The 20715-nt window shown below is 60.4% G+C and overlaps 1 protein-coding gene across 1 annotated transcript; it reads left to right on the forward strand.

The window, feature by feature from the left end:
• Positions 1 to 2341: 2341 nt before the first annotated feature.
• On the forward strand, positions 2342 to 14972 carry LOC141569898 (calpain-10-like). The gene is given in 17 exon segments (XM_074324389.1): positions 2342 to 3633; positions 5794 to 5825; positions 5827 to 5923; positions 7052 to 7248; positions 8029 to 8246; positions 9662 to 9803; positions 10464 to 10630; positions 10835 to 11115; positions 12025 to 12064; positions 12067 to 12093; positions 12096 to 12222; positions 12334 to 12494; positions 12497 to 12526; positions 12529 to 12569; positions 14142 to 14341; positions 14577 to 14622; positions 14873 to 14972. Coding segments are annotated over 17 exon segments (2661 nt in total). The 5' UTR covers positions 2342 to 2808; the 3' UTR covers positions 14903 to 14972.
• Positions 14973 to 20715: the final 5743 nt, after the last annotated feature.

The following is a 20715-nucleotide window of genomic DNA, read 5'->3' on the forward strand; positions in this document are numbered from 1 at the left end:
AGCACTTTCCCTCCTCCACCAGCTACTGCTGCCTGTCCCTTCACCTGGAGCCTCAGCGCTGCCCTGCTCACCTCCACCTAACTTGGGGTGATCTGTGGGCAGGACACTAGTGTCTAGTCTCTGCGCCCCCATGAGAATGCAGTGCCCAGACAGAGAACTGCCCGGTTACTACCCACTAGACAAACAGAGGAGAGATGTGGGGGTTCAGAGGGGGAGACCCTCCTGGCTAGGAAGTCGGAACACCCCTTGAAGAGCGACAGGGACAGTCATCCAGGCAGGATAAGGACTGGAAGCAGAGCCATGGAGTGCCAAGTCCGAAGCAGGGATAACCTGGGGGGCACACATGGACTGGGGCGAGGGGAGAGCAGGCAAGGTTCAGATTCCATAGGGCCTGCAGCACCCATGGGCTTAGGAAAGGAAAGCGGTTAGAAGTGAGCCGTATAGTCCACCACTGAGTGTGGTCAGTGGCCGCTGGTCCTGCCTGAAGGAGAACCTTTACCTTCATCCTCCTGTAACCCTCAAACAGCACTGTGATATGGGGGTGGTATCCCACCTTACAGTGAGGGCGCTGAGGCTCAGACTGTAAACAACTGCCTGTCCCAGGGCCTGCGTTTGTGGGTCGAGAACTAGCTGCCTCCAGACCTTCTTGTCCCACGGCCAGGGCTGCTTCCAGCCCGATACCCAGGAGCCAGAGGCCCCACTCTGCAGAGCTGGGGTGGGCCCAGAAGGCACAGGGGCCCACACTCCTGATTGCCTTGGGGAGCATCTCTGCACCTAGGGGTGGGGGATAGGACCACAGAGCGTATGGGCCATGGGTGGTGCGGGTGCAGCTGTGCCGGACAGGCTGACGGCAGAGCTGCCATAATGCTGTCACTGCAAGCCTGGGTGAGTGGCACAGCACAGGCCCCCACTCAGGAGCCCCGATCCTGGGCTGGCCCCAGCTCTGCTGCTAACCACCTCTATGTGTTACCTGGGGCAGATCCCAGCACCCCAGGGCACGGAAAAAAATGGTCTCTGACCCCTTCAGGATCCCTAGACACAGCAGAGCCCAGGCTTTTGCTGATTGCTTTCAGCTACAGCACAGCCTCCAGTCTGCCAAGAGGTCGAAGCATCTTCCTGGACAGCTAGTGCTACGGGGTGGTGAATGGTCATGAGACATGTTGGGCAATGTGGTCACCCCTTTTTCTAGAACCTCAGCAGAGCTAAGTACCCTAGGGCCCCAAACCAGGGGGTTGAGGCCTAGTGGGGTGCTACCACTTGCAGTTGCTACTCACGCAGGCCCTGCCGACCCTGTCAGAGGGAGGAGCTGCACCTGCCACAGGGGCCCCAAGGAAGCAGAAAGGTCAGGGGCAGGAGCTCTTGGATCAGGTTCAGTTTCCTATCCAGCAGTAGGGGCTTTTCGGATTTAACTGCAAAAGGGCTTTGAGAGGCAACCAACCGAATGGGAAAAGATATTTGCAAACAACGCCTCTGATAAGGAGCTAATATGCAAAATATATAAGGAACTCATACAACTCAACAATAAAAAGACAAACAATCCAATTAAAAAAATGGGCAGAGGACAGGAACAGAAACTGCGCCCAAGAAGACATACAAACAGCCAACAAATATATGAAAAACTGCCCACCTTTACTATTAGGGAAATGCAAATAAAAACCACAATGAGCTATCACCTCACCCCAGTCAGAATGGTTATCATCAACAAGACAAATAGTAACAAATGTTGGAGAGGCTGTGCAGAAAAAGGAACCCTCATACACTGTTGGTGGGAATGCAGACTGGTGCAGCTGTTATGGAAGGCGGTGTGGAGGTTCCTCAAAGAATTACGAATAGAATTGCCATATGACCCAGCAATCCCTCTCCTGGGTATCTACCCAAAAAGTCTGAAAACATTGATTCATAAAGACAAGTGTGCTCCAATGTTCATTATTTATGGTGGCCAAGACATGGAAACAATCAGTGTCCTTTGATAAATGAATGGATAAAGAAGTTGTGATATAAATACACAATGGAATACTGCTCTACCACAAGAAAGGATGAAATACTGCCATTTGTGACAACACGGATGGATACTGAGATCATTATGCTAAGGGAAATAAGTTATACAGAAAAAGTCAAGAACCACATGACTGCACTCATATGTGGGATATAAAACTGAAAGGAACAAGACAAGTAAATAAAGAAACAAAAACTCATAGACACAGACAAGAGTTTGGTGGTTACCAGAGGGTAGGGGGGCGGGAGATGGTAGAAGAGGGCAAAGGGGGTCAAATATACGGTGATGGAAGGAGAACTGACTCTGGGTGGTGAACACATAATGCAACATATAGATGACGTATTATAGAAATGCACATTTGAAACCGATGTAGTTTTGTTGACCATTGTCACCACAATAAATTAAAGGGGGGTGTTGATTTAACCACCCTTCATATCCAGGCGCTGGGTGAAAGCGGCCTGGGGTGCGACATCTGAGAAGCAGTCAGAGGTGGCAGAGCCGTCACTAGCAAGTCCCCTTCTCCTGCCCTGCCGGGTCCTCTGTGAAGGCCGCAGCCACACTGACGCAGCTCGGGGAGCAGGCGGAGAACGCGCTTCTGGCTGACCGCCTGCCTTCCGGGGAACAAGGATGGCGAAGGGCAGTTTCCTGCAGCAACGGTGCGTCCTTGCGCAGGTGCGGAAATCACTGTCCTCGCCTCCCGCAGCACTGAGCGGCTACGAGCTAGGACCGCACGTCCCAGCAGGTCACTCACTGTCCAGCCCACCAGGACCAGAAGCCCGGCTATCTAGGGGCCAGCAGGATGCTCCAATCTCATGCCCTGCCCGGCGCGTCTGACCCCAGACTGCCTTGACCCAGCCTCCCGGGCCGGCAAGGCCCTCCCCGGGCCATCTCATTCCCCCGGACCTCAGGACACAGCTTCACACCTGCAGACTTGCCACCTGCCGCAGACCGCACTCCACTCACCTTCCGAAGCGCGCCTCCCATTGGCTGCTCCCACAAAGGCGGCCCCGAAGCCGCGCGCCGGAAGAAGAGGAGCATTCTGGGAAGCAGCGCTGCATGCTGGGACCAGTGGTCCACGGCCGACCTCGGCCGAAGTGGCCTCTCCGGTCCCGTTAGTCTCCCGAACCCGTGAGTCCAAGCGGCCCCGACGCCCCAGTCCGAACCACACTGGTTCAAGGACAAGACGGCCGTCGGCCTCTCAGCGGCGGATCTCGGCCGGGACGGTTCTGGGCCCCGCTGGCCCGGAAGGAGAAGTGCTGCTGGGAAGATGCCTCAGCCTCGCGAGAGTTCAGCTCGGAAGCCACGCCCCCAGAGGAAGTGGTTACCGGGGCGACCGAACGGACGGCGCCGGGGCCCAGGGCTCGCTGCGGTTCTCGCCCGGGGGGAGACCCGGCTGGAACTGGGAGCATCGGGCCGGCCGGAAAGCGGCAGCCGACTCGCCGTCTCCCTCCGGGGCCGCGCTCGCCCTCGCGCCGGGCTCGTGCTGCCCATGGGAGCCCGGGTCGCCCAAGATGCGGGCGCCGGCCAGGGAGCTCTTCCGAGACGCCGCCTTCCCCGCCTCGAGCTCCTCGCTCTTCTCCAGCTTCTCTACGCCGCTGGCCCAGTTCCGGGAGGACATCACGTGGAGACGGCCGCAGGTCAGGCGCTGGCGGGGCTTGACGTCGGGTGTTTAGCCGTTGTTTCCGGCCCGGGTGCGAGCGCGGAGTCCGGGCCGGCGCGGCGGGACCGGGGGCCGGGTCGGCCGGGTCTGGGCGCGCGGTGGCCCGCAGGCCTGCCGCCCTCAGGACTGGGTTCCCAGGCGCCGTCCCACTTCCAGCCTTGCAGGGCGTCCTAGGGCCGGAGCTCCCGACCCCCGCCCGGGACGGCTGTGTTCAGGGGAGGGGAGGACCGGCCGGAGGGGAGCGAGCGAACCCAGCCCGCTGCCCTCCTGCTCCCACGGGCCGCTAACCGCACGTGGCTTCTCGCCGCACGGCTCTCGGTGTCGCGTGTTTGTTTGTGGCTGCTGCTCCCCGGCGGTGAGGTCCTCGCGTGATCTTCTAGACGGGCCAGGCTGAGCCCACAGAACAAGGGCGCTTTGCGCTGCACTTTTCTCTTGTGGATTCAGTGCACCTGCCTTTTCAGCTGTGGACGTTTTCAGGTGGTAATTTAAAGGGATGCTCTGGCCTAGCGCTACGCTCACATCTTTAGGAATGGCTTGCCTGCTGAATACGACTGTCCCAGGGACCAACCTGCCTTTCCTGAGTGTGCGTGGCCACCAGAACTGCGCGACTTGCACCAAGGCGCTTTTGTGCAGCACTGAGAGGGCCTGCTTGGCCTGAGAGGAGGCCAGGGCCTTGTAGGATACGCCAGTGGGATTTGGGTGAAAAACGGCTCTCAGGTGCAAGGGGAGGCCCTTGGGGGGCGGGGCAGCCCTAGAAGACGGATTCAACTGGGGGGGTGTTTGAAGAAGCTCACGCCTACTGCCTGTGGGGAGTGGGTTGTGGGGCCAGAACGCAAGTGGCCATTGCAGTCCTGGACAAGGACGGAGGGGCTCCCATTAGGGTGACGTCTGTTACCAGTGGAGGAGTTTGGAAAGTGCTCTGGTAGGTCCTGGTGACTGGCTGGAAGTGGAGGCTGAGGGTGATGAATCGATCGAGAATGACCCAGATGTCCAGCCTGAGCACCGAGGTGCAGGGACGCCCTGTTTGATGCACTGGGGAAAAGCGGGCTGTGGGGAGAGCTGGAGGTGGAATCGAGCGTCATGTGTCCATTGGAGCTCAGCAGGCGGGTGGATGTGGGAGCTGGGAGCTCAGGAAGACCCTGCTCTGGGAACTGGGGCTGTAACACGTGGCTTGTGGGCCAGGGCCTGGAAGAGGATGTCAGGAGAAAGTTTGGGGAGAGAAGGAGGAGGCCTCAGAACTGAGCCTGGCTGAGCCCTGACCGTTCCAAGTGGGGTCACGCAGGTGCCCGGACAGGTAGACTTGAGAAGCAGCAGACAGTGAGGTGAACGGGCAGCCAGGAGCACATGGAATCATGGGAGCCACCAGGCCACTGCTGTTCTGAGGCTGCCGGGTGTTGGGGAAGATGAGGACACACGACAGGCAGGACACTGGTGACTGGCTCAGGGGCTGGAGGAGCTGGTGTGGAGAGTGAGCCGGAGGGAGGAGGAGCAGCGGCAGCTCTTTCCAGAAGTTGGTCAGTGAACGGAAACCTAGAGGGAAAGAGTGTAAGGGCAGTGTCTTAGAGAAGACAGAGCTTCTCCCTGGTGCCTTGTGCGGCTGGGATTCTGCCGGCAGAGGTGGCAGAGGGAGGGCGTCGCAGGCTCTGAGGCGACAGAGGGGCAGGGCAGGTGGCGTCTGATGAAGCCTGAAGCGGGGGGCGTGGGCGTGGCGAGAAGAGCTGGAGAGCAGCGAAGGCGTGAGCTAGTCTGGGGAGTGGGAAATCGAGCCTTTTAGAGAAACAGTAGGCTTTCCAGCAGTGTACAGGATCCCTCGAGATTTACCGCTGGGAATTGAAAGTGAAATCATTTTCTAGGTGAACATTTCGCTGCTTTGAGAAGGGGGATGGTAGGATTCATCCAGGTTTGGGGGTTTTGCCAATTAAGGAAGGTGGACAGAGACAGGGACCCCATGATCTATGCTGGATGGAGTGACGTGAGCTGACGCATATGTGCAAGAAGCCGGCCGCCTCTCTTCCCTGTGGGGCGGTGTGGATCAGCGGAAGAGCTCCTTGCAGCCCATCACCTAGACCCTCCGTTTTGCCTTTTAAAGACTCACCATCAAGCATGATGTAACTCTGGACAATTTCCTCTATTTCAGGAAATTTGTGCCACGCCCCGGCTGTTTCAGATAACCCCAGGAAGGGCAGGTGAAGCAAGGGCTGCTCGGGGATTGCTGGTTCCTGTGTGCTTGTGCTGCCCTGCAGAAGAGTCGGCACCTCCTGGAGCAGGTGTCTGCAACAGTGCGGTTTCCTCCTGCTCTCATCGTCCTGTCTGCCGTGCACAGGAAGGAAGTGGGGGGCCAGGCATCTGAACCCCTTGTTCCATGGTGCTCTACTGTGGCTGCTAGTGTGGGCCGTGGGCTCCGAGGCCCAGACGCGGTGTCCCTCTTTCCTGCAGGGGTCTGTGGGGTGCTTTCTGTCCTGCTCTGCCATCTCCTGAGTCCTGGGGGCTGAGGTACTCAGAGCCACACATGTGGAATAAAAAGCCAGACATGCCAGCCCGATGGGAAAGGGCTAGCCAGGGGAGCGTGTGCGCCTGGCGTGGAATAAGCTTCTTTAGCTAGCTGGCTTTAGCTTGACTATAAATTGGTAAAAGATGGTTCAGACTGTCAGTGATGCCGGGTGGGCCCCACAAGTGCTCACACTCCTTCCCCGGGGCTCTCACGGCTTTCTGTTTGGCTCCTTGCTGAGTGTTGCTGATGAATGCAGCAGCATTCGTGGACTGTGGTGACTCCGTCCAGCGCCCCTCCCTGTCCCAGGCCCCGAGCTATGCACGGCACGTCACTGGCTTTCATTCCCACAGGCCCCGCCGGCTTTGCCTTTTTTTTTACAAATGAGGGCACTAGAACCATTGTCATTGTTTTTCCGGCTACTGGATGGCAGAGCCAGGACCAAACAAGTCCCTCGGTGCAAAGCCCGCACTGCCTCTGTGTCCGGATGCTGGCAGAGGCCCTGAGCTCCAGGCTCCTGCAGGGGGTTGCTGTGCCCATGGTGGCCTGCCGTCTGCAGTCGGCTCTGTCCAGACTTGGGTCTCATGCTTGTAAAAGTTACGTGTGTTTTGGATTCAGGTCTCGTGCTTATTTGGGACAGTAGGACTCAATGGTGGACTTGAAGCTTTTAGAGACACTTGGCTTCCTCACTGTGGTCTGAAAATATTTTATTGAAAAGTCTGCTATTTTCTGTCCAGTGACTGGTTTTCCGTGAGCACTGGCGGCTGGGTGTGGAGAAAGGTCGAGGCCCCTGCAGAACCGTAGGGGCCTGTGGGACAATTGAGTTACACTCTGGTTAACACACTTGGAATGCGCCGCACGATGTTTGTGTCTCACGGTCTCCGTTTGCCTTTCCTGTACACGGTAGGTCATTCCTCCCGGACAGCCGAGCTGGCTCGACCAGACGTACCGTGGCTCCTTCACCTGTCGAGTTTGGCAGTTTGGACACTGGGTGGAGGTGACCATAGATGACCGTCTGCCTTGTCTTGCAGGGAGACTCTGCTTCTCCCGGTGCCAGAGTGAAGATGTGTTCTGGCTTCCGTTGCTGGAGAAAGTCTATGCCAAGCACGCATGCTGGAGGCTGGAGGGGCGCTGCCACCTTAGGCTGCCGGAAGCATCACCACTTGGGCTGCAGCGCCCTTGTCAGGTCCAAGGGTCTGGGGGCCAGGCCTGGGCAGGGCGGGGTAGGGCTGTCCAGAGACAGACACTCGGAGACTGGGCCTTTGCTTGGCCTTCCCTCCCCGCCCACGCCCTCTTCCCCTGCCCTCATTTCAAAGTTGGGCATGAAGGTATCACCCCAGGAAGAGGATGTGTGTTTTCTTCTCTTTCCTCAAACCTCAGCAACAAAGATTTTTACACCTGTTTGTTTCCTACCACTGGGGACAGGCAGCCTCTCTGCAAGTTGTTGGGGAAGAAAGAGGCCACCTTCTGTCAGTCCTTGTTTCTCAGGGTCCCGCCTGCGACCGCCCCTGACCCACAGTCTGAGTTGCACTGTCCTCTTAGAAGGCATTTGTCGTCTTGCTGGCAGACTGGGCTGATAGGCAGGAGGCCTGCGGCCAGGGCGGTGGGCCTGAGCCCCTCCGTCCCACGGCCGCTGTCAGGGGGTGGGGCTTGGTCCTGACAGACGGGGTGCTCCCTGCCTCACACTCCAGCCCACGTGGGAGGGGGCAGGGTGTTGCTGGGACGCTGCGTGGTAGCGTGGCGAGGAAGAGGCGGCAGGGAAGAGAAGAGACTGAAGTGGGGGTTCAGGGCATGATGTGGCTGTTGTAGGCTGGGGGTAGAAGCGAGGCGGGAGCCTCACGCACCCCAGTGCCGGAGGCTCACCCCACTCGTCTGTCTCCCCAGGGTCTATGGGTCCTACGAGCACCTGTGGGCAGGACAGGTGGCGGAAGCCCTGGTGGACCTAACCGGGGGCCTGGCGGAAAGGTGGAACCTCAAGGACTTGGCACAAAGCAGTGGCCAGCAGGACAGACCCGGCGACTCGGAGCCCAGGACTTGCCGGCACCTGCTGGGCCTCAAGCAGCGCTGTCTCATCAGCTGCTCCGTGTTCAGCCCCAGAGCAGGTGAGACGCTGGCAGCGGGAGGCGTGGCACGTGCCCTCACACCTCCATGGCCCTTCACTGTGGCCCTGACAGGACTAAGTGGAACGAGGACATTTGTCCTTCCATGCTGCTGTCCGGTGTGACCTCCTGCTGCCCACCCTTCTCCCTGACCAGGACCCACCCAGGGAGGGGTAACCGCCTGCAGAGACGGTCTAGGAGGCAGATGGTACCATGTCTGCCCAGCTGGTAACCTGGCAAAATCAACACTCAGGTTATCGATTTAGTGATAGATGCACTCGTTAGAGAAAGGCTGTGGAAAGGAAAACATCACTGAGCATTAACTGCTGTGACTTTTTAGTGCTTGCTCAGTGTTTCATAAACACGCACTTTCGCATTCTGCATTAAATGCCGTTTTCTCTTGTTACATAAGCTACGATTTCATTAGTGGATCTTCCTTCATCCTTCCCTTAACGTGGGTATTTTGGGTCACCCAGTTGTGTGCACTTATAAATACCATTGCAGTGAACATCTTTATGAATGAAAGTTTCCTATTTAGGATTCTTTTCATAATGGAATCTTTGCTCAGAGACTATGAACGTTGCAATAAACTCTCCAGTGTTGACAGTTACGCTGCTCTGGCTCATGTGTGAGGGTTGGCACAGGCCTGGCAATGGATCTGCCACACGCAGAGCCTGGGACAGGGCTGAGGGGAGCCTGCCCTGAGGGAGAGGGGCTGTGTTTAGCATCAGCTGCCCCGGGGTGGGGTAGACGGGTGCTGGGTGTCGCCTGGAGCCCAGTGAGGTGGCAAGGGGCCGGGGATGTGGGCAGGACACCCAGGGCCAATGACAGTGCCTTATGAATGAAGCACTTAAAGGTGTGCCAGGAGTTCTCTCCGCTCTGGGCCGCCACCCTCCACCGTCCGCCCCAGACGGTGCCATCCTGCTTGGCTCCTCCACACGTAGGCAGTCTGTCCTTGGTCTGGGCAAGTGGAGTCATTTCCCGCGGGCCTCAGCCCTCCCACTGCCCGACCGCTCCCTGCCTCCCCAGCTCGCCTTGCTGACTGGAGGTGTCCCTTGTCCCTCCTTGGTCACAGACCATCGGCGACCGTGCTAGTAGCGGCACATTTCAGAACTGGCCATGTGCCGCCTGCGTCCCTCGTCCATCCAGGCAGGGGCCGAGGCCCCGAGAAGGGACTGAGTAGCCGGCCTGGTCCAGCTGAGCCGGTGTCCAGAGCCACCCTTTGTTGTGGCTCTGCGCTGGCAAAGGCCATGCCTGAGTGAACCTGTCCACAGCGGGCAGCAGAGGGGCCTCCCCTGTGGGGGTCCCGATGCCTGTGTGGCCGCAGCTGGGTGGGCTGGAGCAGCCCCGGGAAGGAGACAGCGGTGCGTCCACTTGGTCTGGGAACTTCCCGCCTTGACCGCACCGTCCCTTGCCAGGCTCCCGGGAGCTGGGGGAGTTTCACGCCTTTATTGTCTCAGACCTGCGCGAGCTGCAGACTCCTGCCGGTCCCAGTCTCCTGCTCCTGTGCATTCAGAACCCCTGGGGCCGGCGCTGCTGGCAGGGGCCCTGGAGAGAGGGGTGAGTTGCCCATGCGGGGACCCCAGTGGCAGCCGAGAGCTGTCACAGCAGTGTGGGTGCCTGGCCCAATGCCGGGGCTCGTGCCAGGGGCGTTTCCATGGTCAGGACAGGGCTCGGTGGGGTCCCATGAGGCCCCCTCGGCCCCTGCTCATGGGCCACATGTCCTGTGCTTGGCCCGAGATGGCCCCAGGAGGCTGGCTGACCCTGGGCCCTGGGGTCCTGTCTTGACTGCCCGTGGAATGGTGGATGCCTAGTCAGGCTGTGGATGACAGGGACCTATGGGACGCCTGTGCCACGGCTACGTCCTGGTGCTGGGACAGCTCCCCTTCGCCAGCGGGGTGGTGAGCAGACCCCCACAATTGGTCTGAGCAGCTCCACCCGAGGCAGTGGACACACATCCTTCCCTCACCGCTCACTCATCCATCCACTCAGCCAGGCTATGACAGTCATGCAGAGGCGGGAGCCCGTGAGGGGTGACAAGTGACTGCCCCGAGGCTGGTCCAGCCCAGAGCACATCTGAGAATGGGAAGGGGCCATGGTGTGGGGCCATCCAGGGCTGCAGGGACAGGAGCTCTCAAGATGCTGTCTGGGTCCCCGTCTGCCCCAGTCAGTGCCGTCAGCTCTCAGATGAGGCCTCCGCTGAGGTGAGATTCCTTCCAGGGGCGAAGGTTGGAGCCGGGTGGAGGCGGCGGACCGGTCTGAGCTGCTGTCCCAGCTCCAGGAGGGCGAGTTCTGGGTGGAAGAGGAAGAGTTCCTCCGGGAGTTCGACGAGGTCACCATTGGCTACCCGGTCACAGAGACCGGCCACCTGCAAAGCCTCTACTCGGGTAAATCACTCAGGGGCAGCCTTTGTGCGCGTGCAGCGGACTCTGCCTTCTGAGGTCGGGCCCCAGGCGCATTTGGCTTCTGTTCTGTGCCGTCCCCTCCCATCCCAGGCGGCTGGAGGTGGGGACACAGCGCGGCTCTTGGAGGACTGGCGTGTGTGGGTGTGAGGGGGCGTGGGAATCCGACGCCCTGTGCTCTCGCCACAGAGAAGCTGCTGTGCCACACTCAGGCGCTGCCTGGGGCCTGGGTCAAGGGCCAGTCGGCAGGAGGTTGCCGGAACAACAGCGACTTCCCCAGCAACCCCAAATTCTGGCTGCGGGTCTGGGAACCGAGTGAGGTGTGCGCTGCCGTCTTGCAGAGGCCCAGGGTGCGCACATCCGACTGGGCCGGCCGGGCCCGGGCACCTGCAGGGGACGACCGCACTGCGTGGAGCCCGGCGCACACCCCAGGCCAGGACTACCCTGCTGTGGGCCTACATCTCTGGAAGGTAACTCTACGGCCAGTGGCTCCCGCTCGGGCAGGGGTCAGGGGCGGGGCCCGTCGAGGCCTGAATCCCAGGACCTGCAGTGCTGGGACACACGTGGTGCCAGGAGCCAGCGCCACATGCCCCCACTGCCTGGCCATCCTGGGGATCAGGCCTGTGGGTGCTCCCAGCGCTGATCTGGGGCTGCAGGACTCGGTTCCCTCTACCTTGCCAGGTGTGTCTGTCGACCAAAGGCAAACAGAACCAAAGCCCCCACAGAGCCGCCTGGTGGGCCAGGCTGTGGGCCCCTGACCCAGGCTCTTTCCTGGGAGCCGGGTTATTAGAACCACTGCTGAGACGCCAGGCCCTGGGCTCAGCCACTTCCCGTGGGAGCTCCACAGGCCTGTTGCCCATCCCTCCACCCTCAGTGTCCCTAGCGGTGGGGGGGTAGCGTTCTGCTCTCATAGTGTGGTCCAAGGAGCCGCCTGGGCCCGATGGGGACGCCTGTCCTCTCCCAAGGGCCAGGAGCGTATTGCAGAGGAACGTGCTGCCCGGTCGCCTGTGTTTTCCTCTCGTGTGTCCCGCCGAGGCCTGACAGCTCCCAGCCGGACTGCTCCCACCACAGTGTACCCTGTCCCTTTGTGGGCATGGCTTACATTACGTCCCTTTTCTCCTGCAAAAGGTTTTGTGGGCAGTCCTTTTGCCCAGGGGCCCCAGGGTGCTTTAGCCATGTGCTTTGGGGCACAGCCGGCACATTTGTCTGTTTTCCCTGGAGCAGAAGGGTTTGCAGCTCATCTGGGACAGGGCTGAGTGAAAGCCTGGGAGTCGTGGGCATTTTCAGCTGGTCCCTGAGAGGCTGGGGAGGGGCCCACAGGCCCTAATGCTGGGAGCATGGTGCTGGGCCGGTCTCTTTGACGGGCCCTCTCTCCTCAGGTGGAGAAGCGGCGGGTCAGCCTGCCCCGGCTTCTGTCCACGCCCCTGTGGCTGGCACCGTGTGCCATGCATCGACCGTGAGGTCCATCTCGCTGTGAGCTCGCCTGGCTACTACCTGGCTGTCCCCAGCACCTTTCTGAAGGACGTACCGGGGCAGTTTCTGCTCCGGGTCTTCTCCAGCGGGAGAGTCTCTCTCAGGTGAGGGGCCACAGGGCTGGCAGTCCCCTCCTAGGTCCTGCGTGTTCGGCTGTGCCCGAGGCAGGCCCAGTTGTGCTGCAGCCACCCCCTGTGCTTGTCTTTTCTGGGCAGTGCCATCAAGCCGGTGGCCGAGGTCCCCGACCCTGAAGGGGAGTGGGAGACAGTGCAGCTGCGGGGCTCCTGGAGGATTGGCCAGACGGCGGGGGGCAGCAGGAACTTCGCATCCTACCCCACCAACCCCTGCTTGCCGCTCTCGGTGCCGGGCGGCGGGCCCCCTGTGTCCGGATCACTCTGCGCCAGCACTGCCCGCTGGCGACTGCCATCCCATTGGCTTCCACGTCTTCCAGGCAAGCTCCTCGCGCTCCTGGGAGGGCCCCTCAGAGGAGCTGTGTCCATGCAGATAGCGGGCTGTGAAGCACAGGCCTGGACACATCATTTGTGCACGTTGGCCAGGCTGGCCGGTCACGTGCAAGACTCATTTCTAGGTTTCATAAGACTCGTAATTCACTGGGGTCACAGGTCAGCTCAGGTAGCCGCTTGTCCACTCACCTGGCTTAGAACACCTGTGTCGTGAGGACCGTGCCTCCCACTGGCGTCACTGGGCAGTGATCACCTGTACATCAGCAGCTGCCCCAAAGCTCTGGAACCCGGCCCCCCGTGCCCCGTGCCCCGAGGCTGCTCCTGGGGCAGTGGGCGCCCTCGAGCCAGGAAGAAGTGACGGCCATGGTGTGGGCTTGTGGGAAGGGAAGGGAGGAGGGAGGCTAAGTGGCGGCCACTCTGCCGCCCAAGACTTTCAGATCAGAAAGAAAAGGGAAAGCCAGGTGTGTGGGTGAGGCTCACAAGGTTACCCACGATCCCCGGGCCAGGCGCTCAGCCTCAGACTGCAGTGGGCTCAGCCCTGTGGGCGGGGCCTGAACCCCAGCCAGGTCCAGGGAAAAGGTGGCTTCCAGGATCTGGGGCTGAAAACGTGTTGTTCCCACCTTCAGCTCAGAATGGGGTGTGTGCCTGGGGAGCCCCACAGAAGGGGACTGCTGTCCTCCAAGTATTAGGTGGGGTCTGCTGAGTGCCCGCCACGGGTGGCGAAGAAGGGTGCGTGGAGGCCAGGGAAGGGCCAGTGAGTCGTAAGCACCACCCGGAGCATCTTCCTTGGTCAGTCTGCCCTCTCTTCTGCCATGCAGGCAAGTCACGCTTAGCAGACCAATAGTTGGAGGAGGGGCAGAGGTCAAGTGCCAGAGGTCAGAGGTCACAGGATCCCATGGTGCTGTTGGGCCTCCCCAGCCCACACGCAGTGTGCTCCTGGGGTCCCCACTTCAGGGGGGCGGGGGGAGTCCCAGGGGGAGGTGGGCTGGGAGGCTGACCCGGGCCTTGTTCCAGGATCCACTGGGGTGGAGGGGACACATGTAGCATGAAGTACAGTGACCTAGGAGAAGAGTCGGATTTTCTCAAAAGGTTCTGTCCCCTTCGGGGGGGGGGGGGGGGGGGGTGCAGGGCACAGCCGCTGTGCTCCTGGAGAGCAGAGGCACCCAGGAGCTTTGAAAAAAGTGCTGGTGGCCAATCAGACGACTCTGGGAGGGGCCTAGGCCAGGTGATTGTGGTGGTTCCCCCAGGTGTGGGCACCTGACACCTGATGGGACCTCCTGGCAAGGGTGGTGGGGCCTTAGTGGTGAGCCCAGCTTTGTGGGGCTGGCAGTTCCTCCTCAGACACGAGCATGTGTGTGTGTGATGTGGCTGGGGTGGGGGGAACAGGTACCAAGCCCCAGGAGATCCAAGCACACAGCAGCTGGCTGCTCCTGCCCGGATGTCCACAGCCCGGCCTGCTTCCGGCCTTGGAAGGAGAGCGTCCTGAGCCTGAGGACGGCTGAGGGCACTCTGTGTCTGCCCAGGAACAGGCCTACCAATCTGTGCCCGTGCCTCCCCAGGTTCCAGCAGATGGTGGGGGCCAGGGCACAGCCTCTCTGTTGCTCCAGAAGCCTCTGCTGAGCTGTGTGCCACACTGCTACGCCCAGGAAGTGAGCCGGCTTTGCCACCTGTCTGCGGGGACCTACAGGGTGGTGCCCTCCACCTACCTGCCGGACACAGAGGGCAGCTTCACCGTGACCATAGCGACCAGGATAGACAGGTGGGGCCATGCAGCAGGCTGTGGTCCCCAGTGCCACCTTCGCCCTGTTTTCTCCTGCCTGCCCCACCGCCCCAGCTCAGCTGTCCTGGCAGAGATGAGGCTGACACGCGTGCCTGCAGACGCCTTGCCCGTCAGCCTGTGGGGGGGCGCATGGATGGGCCTGGGCATGCCTGTCCTCCCCCACCCCCCATGTGGGTGGGGGGCCCGGAGGGCTGACGGATGTTCTTTCCTGCAGGCGCTCCATCCACAGCCAGGAAAGGCTGGGGCAGCTCCTCCAGGAGGTATGATGGGCCCTGGGGTACTCGCTCGTCCCGCCCCCTCACAGCAGCCACCCTGCAGGTCAGGCCATGCCTGGGGACACAAGCTGCACTTGTCTCTTCCCCTGAGAGGCACCTGGCAGAGCTTCTAAGGGGCTAAGACGCTGATGCTGTGGTCAGGGCCCCAGGCAGTGCCAGTGGGTGCTGAGCACGCAGGCCACACCACGGTCCATCAGGCGCAGCCGCTGCCCCACGTCCCTCTCTCCTTTTGCAGGCCTCCTTCCTGGCAGTGATGAAAACCTAACTGGATGACCCTAAGTGTCAACTCTGGTGACTGAGGGCCCTGGGGCTCACAGTGGCCCACGGCGTCCCCAAGACGGTGCCACCAGCCTCAGGGCACGACTTCCCTGCTGAGCTCAGCAGCCGTGTGTGCCTCGGGTCCAGGTGACGAGCCCTGGGGTTGCGCAGGTGCTGCAGGAACGGCAAGAAAACCCCTGTGGGCATCTTGTCCCACCGCCCGGCGACAGTGTCACGGGAACCCCCACATCTTCTCTCATGGTTCCCGAGAGAGGCTTTAACGGCAGACAGGCGGGACTATGTCACGACACACCCTGTTTAAAACTATTTGTTAGAAATGTTTATAGGATGTAACTTTATAAATAAATGTGAGTGCTGAGTGGTTTACAGGTGACTCTTTCCGGCTGGTCTCACTGAGGGAGCAGGGGAGGCCCTCAGGCCTGCCCACCCGGCTGCTGACACACGGGACAGCGGCCTCTGGGAGGGGCTCGGTGGGGGGTGGGGGAGGCATGGCTCCCGGGGGTGCCCAGGGTGAGCAGGAGGGAGTGGCGGGAAGCAGCCTGGCACCCCATCTCCTCCTCACCTGGCAGCCATTCAGTCACCTGGCGAGCAGGCAAATGGTATCAGCAGGCATGGAAAGTGCTGTGCAGGCCCCCAGAGAGCCTGAGGTAGGCGGGCGCTGCCAGACACAGTCATTTTCTCGGCTTCGGAGGGGCTCTCCCCAGGGCCTCTGACCCGGCGCCCTCGCCATCCCCATGTGGCAGGCCCCCATCTTGCCCTCCATTAGCATCTCGTCGTCAGCGTGATCCGGGGCCCAGCCAGCGGGTGTCTGTCCTACATTATGACAGAAGGTCTTGGAAAAAAATAGCCGCTGCCTGTTGTCCATTCGCATGCGTGTCGGCCGCTTCTGACCTTTCCTGCCTTACTCATCATGGCGCACCCCTGTGCCTGAGGCCTTAGTGCCCCCCCACCCCACCCCTATGAGCCTGCGGTCATCCATGTCCTCAGTTCTGCAGGGGCCAGCACGCGCACGTCATCAGACCCTGGGGCAGTCCTCGTCTCCGACCTGCACAGGGCCCCTTGGCCTTCCCAGGGCCCCTTGGCCTTCCCGACAGTAACGTCTCTGACCCCCTAAGGGTGTTGGTCACATGTCAGTCCCCACTATGTGCTTGGAGACTGGACATGGTCCCGCAGGCCCACCATGGGCCAGTCCTGGCAGACTCTGTTGTTAAGTGCCTGTCTTGTGTCCCGCTCTGACAGGGCCCATGAGGACTCTCTGGTTAGTGTCAGTTCAGGACCTGTGTGCCTCTGGACCGCTGGTTCTCAAATGTCTGACGTCCCTCTACCTCTCCTGGTGCACAGCCATCCAGTAGGGGGCCATAGCTGGGCAGGGGTGGGGGGCTTGTGGGGGCGTCTTTGTCCTGCACACATGTGGTGGGGGAGGGTCCTTCCTCTTGGGACACAGCCACCTCTTCAGTCAGTGGGTCCCGGGCCTGGTGCTCTCTGTCCCCCATCCAGGGCTTCTGTGAGGACCTCCTGACCCCCGGCCTCCAGCCATCTGCCTGTCACCCTTGCAGTCCCCTCTTTCCATGCACCTCAGGCCGGCAGTACTCAGGGCCCACTGACACCTTCCCTTCCCCAGCAACACCTCTGACTCAACACTGGAGCAAATTTAACAATCGGGCAGGACAAGACTGCCACCTGTGCCAGGGGGCCACCATATCCCTGCCACCAGAGACAGTCCTTGTGGCCAGCAGGCAGTGAGTCACCCAGCTCCAAACCCCAAACCCCATGGCATTGACTCTCTTCCGGACTAAGGTTGGATTCTCCAGAGGCAAACGCTGAAATAATTGTGGGGTGAAAGCTGTCTATAAGGGAAGGAGGGGGAGTCTGACTCAGTGCTGGCCGCCACATCCCGGCCACACTGCCAGGGAGCTCTGGAGTGTCCAGCTCCCACATGGGGCTGAAATGCCGGTGTTTACACCCGCCTGGCTCAGTCTCCCGGGCACGCTGGCCAAAGGGGCTGACAGCAGGAGGCCGGGAGCAGAACTTCCTGCAGGGCCCCGAGGCCCCACGTGCCCCCACACACACTCCAGGTCACCCCTGTCCGGCAGACTTACTGTTAGCTGCCCCGCCCCCTTCTCAGTAGCATCCATTTGGATGAAAACTGTCAGCCTGGTGCCATCTTCAGTGGGGACCCTGGTGAGGGAATTTACCCTTGGCCTGAAAGCCTGAGGGGATCCCTGGGGAATGCCCAGCTGGCTATAGACTGAGTGGTGCGCCCCAAATTCCTCTGTTGAAGCCCCAAGCCCCACGTGATGGTATTTGGAGGTGATGAGGCTTAGCTGAGGCCACGAGGGTGGGGCCCCCGTGCTGGGAGCCGTCCTTACAAGAAGAGACTCCAGAGGACTCAGTGAGAAGATGGCGTCTGCAAGCCAGGAAGAGAGCCTTCTCCAGGGACCGAATTTGCCCGCGCGGTGACCTTGGACGTCCAGCCTGTAGAAATCAGTGTTGTTTCAGGTTGCCAGCCTGTGGTAGCTTGTCAGGCAGCCGGAGCCAAGACAGAAGGGGAGTAAGCAGGGCAGGGCGCTGCCCAGGGCTGTTCTGTCCTCTGAGCCTGCGGCAAAGGTCAGCCCAGTGGCCGTGCTCCCTAAGCCTCCAGGGGTGGGCTCTTTGCAGCCGCTCCACCTCGAGCTCATGCTGATCTTTTTGGAGCCACCCAGACCCCCATGTCCCCACCCAGCCCACAGCCCCTTCTGCAATTGCCGTCTCACCCAATGGCCCTGCCTGGGTGATCTGCCACAGCGCATTTCACCAACGTCACCGCCTCTGGCTGTGGACACGATGCTGGCTGGCAGATGCTGGCCGGGGCTGCCGCTCCAGCTGGGGCGTCCCAGGGAGGCCTCCAGGGGCGCCGTGGAGCTGCAGCCCGTGCCTCTGGGCTCTGGATCCATCCGTCAGTCTTCCCTTCACTTCTTTTGCTGCAAAGCAGTTCGATTCCATGAAAATAGAGAAAGCTGAGCATTTTCCCACCCATTAAGATTGCCGATGGGTGCCTCTGCAGGATTGGCGAGTGGGGTGGAACGCCATCCTCCCAAAGGAGGCAGCTGTGCTACAGACCCTGAAAAATAAGATGCTGATAACTGCCCCCATCACTTCTGGGCAAGGCACCAAGAACTCTCCAGAACCCTGGAAGGCAGGGCTGGCCTTTCCACCGTAGGGGTGGGGTGTGTGTGGGGGGGCTGCCGGCAGGCAGCCAGGGGCAGCTCCTCCCCATGGCACCCTTGGGTAACACCCTTTCCCTACCCAGGAAGCCCTGCTGTGATCAGATCTGGGGCTGCGTCCTGGTCTCTCGCTGGGTGATGGGGTAGGACTGCTTGGCAGAGGGCCCTGGCGGATGGACGGAGGACGGAGATGGAAAGTCAGCCTGGGGGAGACAGTTGCCACCTGCCACCTGGGCTTCTAGGACGCGCAGCTGGGGCAGAGGAAGCAGGGGTCTGGGCACAGTGGGGCCTGGTCTCCACGCCCCTCCCGCCACACATGGTCCCATGTCCACTGGCAGCGCTGAAGGAGCCTATCCCCAGGGCAGACTCAGCCCCCAACAGGCCAGCTTCCACTCAGCGCAGCCCCCACCCAGCTGGGTGACCTCCAGAAGCAGTTTGTGTCCTCTGGACTCCCAGTGTGTCCCCTCTCGCAGGGCCGGCCCTCTGCTTTTCCCTGGAGTCCTCGGCCGCCTGGAAGTGACTGCTGAGAACAAGGTGGACCTACTCCCCGGGGTCTTCCAGGGTCGGAGCACGCCCAGCGGCGGTGGCCGTGCCCCTTGCCACCCCCTGCTGGAACTCGGATGCGCCAGACACCTCAGCCTCAGTTTATATTCTTATGTCTGACACTGGCCCGAGCCCAGTGCAGGGCAGCCCAGGCTGAACTGGGGCTGGGACCTGGGGGCCCACACAGACTGGGAGGGCCTGGGGCCCAGGGCAGGCCACTGCTGTCCAGCCGGCCTGGGGCTCCGTGGGACTCAGAGGCAGCCACCAGCGGGGCCAAGTGCCAGTGCTGAGCCCAGGCTGTGTCCAGGGCCAGGCCTGTTGGGTCCCCAGCTGCTCCGTGGACCTGCTGGTGGGGCACTGTGTCAGGTGATGACCGCCTCCCTCCCATCGCAGTGGCCTGGCAGACCCAGGCGGGCAGGTCTGGGTGTGAGCAGGTGAGAACACCTGCTTTCCCAGCAGACTTTGTCCTGTGTCAGTTTCCTTCTCGGCATCTCGCACCACTTCCTGCTCCAGGCGTGGTGGCCATGCCTTCTCGGTAAGTGCCGTGTCCTGCCCAGTCCTGGGCCTCAGTCTTCGCTGTGACTGTCCTGCCCACTTTCCCTCCCGCAGGCCCGGGTCAGCCTCGTGGTCGGGTGGGGGCAGAGCTTCCAGGTGAGCATAGAGGCCCTGGTGCCTGAGAGTAGGTAGTCAGGGAGGGGGACTGGCTGGGGGCTTCCTGGGCAGCAGGCAGGATGGACCTGGAGTGAGAAGGCAAGGGCCGGCCAGGCTGGGGCCAAGGCTCTCAGATGCTCCAGGCTCCTTTCTCTCTGTCTCTCTCTCCATTCGTAATCATTTCCTGCTCAGTGCCCTGTGTCAGCCTCACCTGGTTTTGCTGCATTACTCCTGCCCCCAGTATTGAACAGATTTAAGCCAGCTTTGCTGCACTTTGAGATGAATGGAAGAGTCACTTTGCTCCTGGGGACACTTTGGGGTCTTTGGACATGACTGTGCCCCATCAGGGGAGGGCCTTCTCTGGTTCTGAGGATGAGTTTGGGGCAGGCTGAGCCCACCAGCTCCTGGAGTTCTCAGCTCTGCAGCTGTGGGGTCCCTCCTCCCGGGGAAGCTCAGACGGAAGCCGTGGGCTCTGGCTGCAGCCTGTGGGCGTCCAGTCCGTTCAGGACCCTCTGGCCATTCCTGTCTGATTTCTTGAAAGTAAGGTTGTGTCTCACATACAGCGTGGCCCCCAGTTGGGACTGAGACCACGAGGCCTGCTCACCCGGGGAGCGGAAGGCTAGTCGGGTACACTTGTGTGTGTTTCCTAGAGCACCTCACGCACACACACACACCACACACAGACATACACACACATATGCACACACCCCACACATGCACACACGTGCACACACATGCGTACACACACAGCACACACGCACACACACACATGCACACATACACCACACGTACACAGACATATACACATGCACAAATACACCACACACACAACACACACACACACACATGCACACATACACCACACGCACATAGGCATATACATATGCACACATATACCACACACATGCACACACACATGCACACATACACCACACACAGACATATACACATGCACACATACACCACACACACACACATGCATACATACACCACACACACACAGACATATATACATGCACACATACACTACACACACAGCACATACACACAGCACACACAGACATACATACATGCACACAGCACACACATGCACACACATGCACACATACACCACACACAGACATATACACATGCACACATACACCACACACACACACACATTGCACACATACACCACACACAGACATATACACATGCACACATACACCACACACACACACATGCATACATACACCACACACACACAGACATATATACATGCACACATACACTATACACACAGCACATACACACAGCACACACAGACATACATACACACATGCACACAGCACACACATGCACACACATGCACACATACACCACACAGACATATACACATGCACACATACACCACACACATGCA

Source organism: Rhinolophus sinicus, unplaced genomic scaffold (genome assembly GCF_036562045.2).
Source record: "Rhinolophus sinicus isolate RSC01 unplaced genomic scaffold, ASM3656204v1 Contig89, whole genome shotgun sequence".
In the NCBI taxonomy this organism is placed as follows: domain Eukaryota; kingdom Metazoa; phylum Chordata; class Mammalia; order Chiroptera; family Rhinolophidae; genus Rhinolophus; species Rhinolophus sinicus.